The sequence below is a fragment of the Stegostoma tigrinum genome, chromosome 32, assembly GCF_030684315.1.
Source record: "Stegostoma tigrinum isolate sSteTig4 chromosome 32, sSteTig4.hap1, whole genome shotgun sequence".
Taxonomy (NCBI): Eukaryota; Metazoa; Chordata; class Chondrichthyes; order Orectolobiformes; family Stegostomatidae; genus Stegostoma; species Stegostoma tigrinum.
The window spans coordinates 2,319,779-2,327,947 of NC_081385.1; the positions used below are offsets into that span (position 1 = coordinate 2,319,779).

General features: G+C 42.3%; 1 protein-coding gene across 2 annotated transcripts in view; it reads left to right on the forward strand.

The window, feature by feature from the left end:
• Positions 1-7,854, forward strand: part of LOC125466956 (C-X-C chemokine receptor type 5) — a 30,459-nt gene extending 22,605 nt beyond the window's left edge. Inside the window, exons 2-3 of one of the 2 annotated variants that reach the window (XM_048562176.2) lie at positions 1,868-1,885; positions 2,736-7,854. In XM_048562176.2, coding sequence (XP_048418133.1) covers positions 1,868-1,885; positions 2,736-3,794 — 1,077 coding nt within the window. In that variant the 3' untranslated portion in view covers positions 3,795-7,854. The remainder of the gene's footprint in view (positions 1-1,867; positions 1,886-2,735) is intronic. The other variant, XM_059639077.1, reaches the window with a different exon arrangement.
• The last annotated feature ends 315 nt before the right edge of the window (positions 7,855-8,169 follow it).

Sequence of the window (8,169 nt, forward strand, 5' to 3'; positions counted from 1 at the left end):
AACCTGTACTGCTCATTGCACAGCAACAGCCTCTGGACTGAGGTACATTTTTTGTTAGTCACATGTCGACAAGGTTGTTGCTGCAGAGTTCATGGAGCTATGCAGTCATACAGTATGGAAACAGACCCCTTGACCATAAGACCATAAAACATAGGAACAGACATTCAGCCATTAAGCCCATCAAGTCTGCTCCACCATTCTATCATGGAGGATCAGAATTCTCCTGCTTTCTCCCTGTAATCCTTGATTCCCTTGACAGTCAAGAACCTGTCTATCTCAGTCTTAAATATACTGAATGACCTGGCATCCACAGCTTCTGTGGCAGTGAATTCCATAGATTCACCACTCTCTGGCTGAAGAAGTTTCCACCATCTCCACTCCAAAGGGCTTTCCTTTACTCTAAGGCTGTGCCCTGGGTCTAATTTGTCCGCACCGGCCAGATATCCCAATCTGACCCTAGTCTAATTTGTCAGCATTTGGCCCATACCCTTGTAAACCCTTCCTATTCATCTACCCATGTTGAAGTAATTGTACCCCCCTCCAACACTTCATTTAGCAGCTTGTTCCATACACCAGTATCTTCCACATGAAAATGTTACTCCTCAGGTCTCTTTTAAATCCTTCCCCTCTCACCTTAAACCTTTTCCCTTTAGTTTTGAACTCTCCTACCCGAGGAAAAAGACTTTGGCTATTCACCCTATCCATGCTCCTAGAGATTTTATAAACCTCTATAAGGTCACCTCTCAGCAATGTTCCAGGGAAAAATGTCACAGCATACTCAGCATCTCTTTACAACTCAAACCCTCCAATCCTGCTAACATCTTTGTGATCCTTTTCTGAACCCTTTCAAGTTTCACAACATCCTTCCTATAGAAGGACCATTAGAATGGTACAGATAATTCTAAAAGTGGCCTCACCAATGTCCTGTACATTGGAAATTGGATCTCATTGACAGGAAATCAAGGGAACCCATTCTACCTTCTGCATTTGAACTCTTGACTAACAAGGATGTTATTTTCTTTCAAGATAACAAAGTGTGAAGCTGGATGAACACAGCAGGCCAAGCAGCATCTCAGGAGCACAAAAGCTGCTCTCTGATGAAGGGTCTAGGCCCAAAACATCAGCTTTTGTGCTCCTGAGATGCTGCTTGGCCTGTTGTGTTCATCCAGCTCCACACTTTGTCATCTTGGATTCTCCAGCATCTGCAGTTCCCATTATCTCTGTTATTTTCTTTCACTTATTTTTCGCACCCACAATTACTCTGCAGAGCTGTTTCTTCTTGTTCTGTCTGCATGTTAATGTGTGTGTGTGTGTGTGTTTGGGGTATATGGTGATAAGGTTTGATCTTACATAGAATCTTGGTTGATAAGTTGCCACTTATTGTAAGAATATATTTTGCCTTTAATAAATGTATGATTTTTGAGTTTACTGAAGAAATCCAGTGAAAATGTCTCTTGTTGATCAGTGTGGAGATGGGGATAGTTCCAGTTAACACAATAAAGAGAAACAAGCTGACCATTTTGGTGATTAAATGGAACATTTATAAATTTAGTATGGCTCGTGGATTAGTGGAGCCTGATTTCCAGCACAATCTTCCAGTCAGAATCTTAATCTGTAGATAGAGAGAAACTATTTCCTCTGGTGGGGGAATTCAGAAAAGGAGACAGAACCTTAAATTAGATCCATGCAGATCAGGGATCATGTTAGGAGGCAACTGTCCAAACAGAGGATAGTGGGAATCTGGATCTCTCTCCCTCACCATGCTGTTGAAACTGGGGAGAGTCCACGGAAAAATTCAAAACTGAAATTGATAGGTTTAATGTATGTTCATGGACCTGAAATATTAATTCTGTTTCTCTCTCCACAGATGGCATTCTCTGATTTTGTGAGTATTTCCAGCATTTCTTTATTAAGTTTTGTTTGTTGTTGATAGAATTATCCAGGTTTTGAGGGTTGTAGTTTGAAGGGAGGGGTACATTGGACATAAGACCACCGGCACAGGTCAGCCATTGATCATACTGAATGGTGAAATAGGCTCAAGGGGCTGGATGACCATCTCCTGTTCTCCAGCGTGCCAGCTTGAAATTGTGAAATTCTTCACCTCCCTAATTAAATACATACAGCTACATCCCCAAGAAATGTCTTGCTCATCAACACTATTGCAAGGTGAAAAAATATGAGGGTATCAGAAATTGAGGCATTTAGTTGGTGATTGGAGGACTACATTTTCTGATCAATATAGCAACTACGCGGATTTGGAATGCCCTGACATTATCCTCAGCCAATCCCCACATAGTTCCAGATTTCATCAGGAGATAATGCTGACTTGCCCCAACCTTAAGCTAAGAGTGACAAGGGTCCAATCTCAGAACTCTATCTAGGGGCTCCCTTCTGGTGCAGTGCTAGTATCCTTCTAGCCCAGGACACCCAGGGTCAAGTCCCACTTGCTCTAGAGGTGTGCAATAACACGTTTAGGGCCCTCTTGTGGCACTTTGGTAGTGTCCATGGTTTAGGTTTGACCTACTCCAGAGCTGTGTGATAATATCTCCACACAGATTGTTAAGAAAAATGGGTTAGATTAGAAAAAAAATTAGGGTCAGACCTGTAAATCAGTGCTGCTCATTCGGTAGCAATCATGGCAGGAGTTTGTGAGGTCGACATGTTTGCAAATTGTTAAATGTTTTTTACGCTATTTTCAGTGCGGTGTTTGTGATTTTTGTTCTTTCTTATTTCAGGATTATTGGTATGACAATGTTACAAATGACTTTGATTATGAAGAAACTTACTGCCCTGAAGAAGATGAAACACCCAAATATTTCCGGAAGGTCATTGTGCCCATGCTTTATTTCATTGTTTTCTTGTTTGGGATCATTGGCAATGGCCTGGTGTTGCTGATCCTGCTGCGTTACAGGCACATCCGGACTCCTACTGACAATTACTTGCTGCATCTGGCATTAGCTGATCTCCTCCTTGTACTTGTCCTCCCTTTCTTTGCTGTGGAAAAAATTTTGGGGTGGCACTTCAGTACATTCCTTTGTAAAGTGATAGGTTCCATCCACAAACTCAACTTCTTCTGCAATAGTCTGCTTTTAGGGTGCATCAGCTTTGACCGGTACCTGGCAATTGTCTACGCGGTCCAAACTTACAAGAAACGCAAAGCCCAGTACGTGCACCTGGTCTGCTCAGCCATCTGGTCCATAGGATTCATCCTTCAAATTCCAACTCTCATCTTCTTAACGATTGAGGAAAACTTATCCGAGGACGTTCCCAAATGCACCTACTCATCAAATGACGTCAGGGTGAATGATTGGCTCTTGGCCGAGCAGATCCTGTACCATGGCATTGGCTTTTCCTTGCCACTTGTTGTCATGTGTTACTGTTATACCAAAGTGATCCAAACTCTGTGCAAGACCCAGAACTTTGAGAAGCACAAGGCCGTCAAGATGGTGCTGACAGTCACAGTCATGTTCTTCATCTGCTGGTCTCCTTACAATGTGGTGATGATTATCAGGACACTGCGATCGCTAGATGTGTTCACGGCTGGCTGTGAGTTATACAGAAAACTAGCTTTTGCCATGGTGCTGTCAGAGAGTGTTGGCTTCAGTCACAGCTGTCTCAACCCAATCCTCTATGTGTTTATTGGTGTCAAATTTAGAAATGACATCTTGAAGCTTCTGAGAGAGATGGGCTGCATTAGTCAAGCCACCATGGACAGTCATTTCCATCTGAAACGTGCTGGGAAGAATGGGAATCCATCTGTCTCTGACTATACCACCTCCTGGTCTAACGTTTAAGCATGGTGCGTTTTCTAGTCAGAGATTGACAGGAACTGCAAAATGTTTGGGTTTATAAATAGAGGTGGAAGATATTACTTTTTATAAATCAATGTGTTACAACACACTCGCGGGGAAGGTGGGGCTTAGCTCATATCATAAAACCTCTTGGGAAAGGCATCAGTGAGAAATTGGATGTTCAATTATATAATTCCAAAATAAATAGGATAATAAGACATAGGGGCAGAAGTAGACCATTCAGCCCATTGAATCTGCTCCACCATTCAATGACATCATGGTTGATACTATCATACTTAACCCCACTCTACTGTTTTTTTCCCAATAATCCTTCATTCCTTTACTGATTAAAAGGCTGTCTGCCTCAGCCTCAAATACACTCATTGGTCTAGCGTCAACAGCCCTCCATGGTAAGAAATTTTACAAATTCACAACCCTTTGAGAGACAAAATCTGGCTTCATCTCTGTCTGAAATGTGTAACGTCTTATTCTGATACTGTGCCCTCTGGTCCTAGACTCGCAATAAGGTGTCATCTCATTCTTCTATATCCCAGTGAATATAGGCCCAACCTACTCATCATCTCCTCATAAGGCATTCCGTCCCCACTTGAGAATAGCAGAATAAACCTTAGATACAAAAAAGAGTGAAATGGTGCATTTTGATAGAAGGAATATAGTGGTCAAATATTTCTTGGAAAACAATGGAGTAAATGTGATAGAAGGAGTTACATATTCACTAGGTGCTATCATTGGGATCTCACTCCCTCCCAACTTCACACATTCCCCATTGGTCAATGGTACAATTTTAACCGATTATGTCTGATACAATTTTGACCCGACTGCGAAGCCTCTTCTAAAGATGTATTATCAATGGTATCCAGCCCATTTTAACCCTATCGCCATTTTCCCTGCCCCTTTCCTTCTTGTTCTCTCTTTATGTCTACCATCTGAGGACCGAAATATTATATTGATGCTGTGTACTAATTTTGTCTTTCTCCAATTGTTGCCAGCTTTTCCTGATTAGTCTGTTTGCCTGTATATACATGATGCAGTCTCCTGTATGACCACGTTCTTTATTAACCAGATAATTGGAAAGGCAGCCACTGCACTGGAACTTTTCTAGAGAAATAAAATTGAAAAGCAACATGATTATGTTAAGTTTTTACCGAACATAGCCAAGACCACAGTGAGCCCTGTAAACAGTTCTAATCTCCAAAAGACAAGTAGCTTATATAAGCACCAGGGAAGGTACAAACAAGATTGAGAAGAGGTTATATCCAGTCGGGAAGACTGTACAAACTGGCAATCATCAGGCGAGAAAGGAAATGTTGACATCATAGAGAAGGTGTTTCCACTTGTTGGAGAGTCTGAATCTAGGATCATTGATATAAAACAGTCACTAGGAATTCAACAGCAAAGGCAGGAGGAACATTTGCACTCAGAAAGTGGTGAGACTGTGGAACTCACTCCCTTGTGGGTTGGTTGTGGTGAATAGTATTGGTGTGTTGCAAGGAAATATGGATAAACACCAGGGAGTAGGGCGTACAACAAATAATGATGGATGTTCGATAATGTGCTGCTGAACCCCTGGTTGGGAAATTATATAAACTCCAATACAATTTCAGGAGTTGAGAGTCATTTTATTTCTGATGATTTGTATGTTCAGGTTTTCATAGAATGGTTCAGCACAGGAAGAGGTCATGTCACAGGTGCTTTCAGCTTGAAATTAACCCCAGTTTTTTTTTATTAGTCCATAGAATGTGGGTGCTCCTGGCTGGGCTCCTGGCTGGGCCAGCATTTATTGCCCATCCTTAATTGGACTGGAGAAGGTGGAGATGAGCTGCCTTCTTGAACTGCTGAGTCCACGTGCTGTTGAGACACCCGCAGTGCTGGTAGGGAGTAAGTTCCAGGATTGTGACCCAGTGACAATATATTTCCAAGTCAGGGTGATGAGTGGGGAAGAGGAACTTGCAGGTGGTGGCATTCCCATGTATCTGTTGCCCTTGTCCTTCTGGTGGTAGAGGTTGTGGTTTTGGAAGGTGTTGTCAGAGGAGCCTGATTGAGTTACAGCAGTGCATTCAGTAGATGGCACACACTATTGCAACTCCCAATTCCTCCTGCTATTCATCAACAGATCATCACCAAACCCCTTTTATATCCAGGATTGTTATCACACATAACAGGACAACTTTCCTACTGCTAAATCACCATGAATTTTTAATTCCCCCCCCCCACTTTTATTAAACTACTAAATACCGCAGATATAATCACTCATGTAGCCAATTAAATATTTATAAGCAAAGCCCATTATAGCAATGCAAACCATCAAAAGTGAGGGGAGAGGGGTATGGAGAGAGGACTAATTCCCCTTCAAAAGTTCCAGTTGAACCTGCTTCGGCTGTCCTTCCATGCACAATCTTCCAGACTATATCCACAGACTGTGTAAAATCGTTTCGACTTCTTTCCTGTGTCTTGTCTCAGTTTCTGTGAGCAATCACTGCAGTCCCTTCCTTATTGGATGAGAGCTCAGTATTAATGCCCTCTTCACCAAATCATGGCCTCTCTTTGATTTACCACGTCTTCCCAAGTTTGATCCATTACCCAAACCATTTACTCTAAAAAAAACCTCTCCTCTTACCCAAATTTGTAATTGCTAAGAACATGAACCCCAGCAGAGTTCATAAGACCGGAAGACATAGGCAGAGAGGCAGGCCATTCAGCCCATCAAGTCTGCTCTGCCATTCAATTAGATCATAGCTAATCTGACAATCCTCAACTTTCCTGCTTTTTCCTCAGAACCCTTGATTCCCTCCCTGATTAAAAATCTGAGTATCTATCCATTGAATGTATTTAATGATCCAGTCTTGTCCAAGTTGAGTCTGTTCCCACCTTCCTCAGCGCTGCTGCCAGCAGCCAATCTTCCAGAACCCTTTTCCCCCACACCAGTCTTAAAGCCAACATTCATCTCTCTTATCTGATTCAGACAGCGTTCATTGCTAGAGGTAGGGTACACAGAAATAGAACCATTCTTCCCTCACTATGTGATCATCAAACAGGACACAATTCAGCTTCTCCACTCAATTTCAGCATTCCATCAATCATTCATCTGTCCGCGTTGATGGTCAAACCCTTAATCCACGCATCCAACAAAAAAAAATACATTAGCTATTTCTAGTTGTCTTCAGCTTCAAAAGCTTTCAGGGGAAGACAGTTCAAGATTCCTAATCCCCTTTGTGTTTGCTGAATCATCGTAAACGAGGCCTGGCTAAGGTATTCTAGTTCTGGACCACAATCCTTCTCCAGCAACTTTCTGAGATGCCCTCCCTGAAACTAAAATCTTGCCCGGGAGGGGAAACCAGATAGTTTTGGTGTCAAACCTGCACAGGAATGGTGACAGACCGGGCGGATCATGTTCCTGTAGTTCGCACTCTTATTCTGATTTCAATGTAATTACAACCAGCCTGTGAACAACCCTAACAAGGAAAGGTAGATTAGCTTGAAGTCCATTTCACATTTCATTTGTGATGCTTGTGCAGCTGAATAGCCAGTTGAAATTCATTGACGAATACCAGGTCTGAACAGCAAGTGGCCGTTTCAGATAACAGGGAGTCGGCACTTTGTAAGAACTAAAGAAAAATAACTTCATGTCCTTGTCTACATATTTCATCAACTATTGCACAGAACAAAACGGCTGGAAAAGAAGTGAGCTTGCTGATACCTTTAATAACGTAGCAACGCATCTCCTTACCAAGATGCGACCAAAAATGAATGAGACATTAGCAAGACCTCTGTGAACGCGTCGAAAACAATGTGGTAGAGATTCACTGTGGCCTCACTGAGCCCTGTCAATATCCCCGAGCAGCTGAACTGACCCTTGTGTGTGAGCAACCTGGGAATCAATTCTACAGAAACTGAAACAAAACTCTTTTGATATTTTGCTTTTTGCCGATTTTAATTGTAATTATCAAAGCAAGCACTCTAGAAACTGCTGAAAGTTCCGCGATTTCAACTCAGACTTTACTATTGCCTTGCTCTTGCTGCCGTTTGTTTGATCATTGATAATAAAGGCGAACATTCGTGCACACGTCCACGGTCTGCATCATTCTTAATCCCTGCATTTTCTTTGTTGGTATTGCATTGGTTTTGTGATAGTTCTGATGAAGGGGCACTGGACTCGAAACATTAGCTCAGTTTTTCCTCTCCACAGATGCTGCCAGATCTGCTGAGTTTCCTCAGCCATTTCTGTTTAGAAACGTTATCACACATCTCAGGTGGCAGTTGGGACTTGAACAGTTACAGAGGTAGGGACACTACCACTATACCACAAGAGCCGTGTTACTGGTCTTCGCATGTAAATTGATTTATTGGAAACTTGACT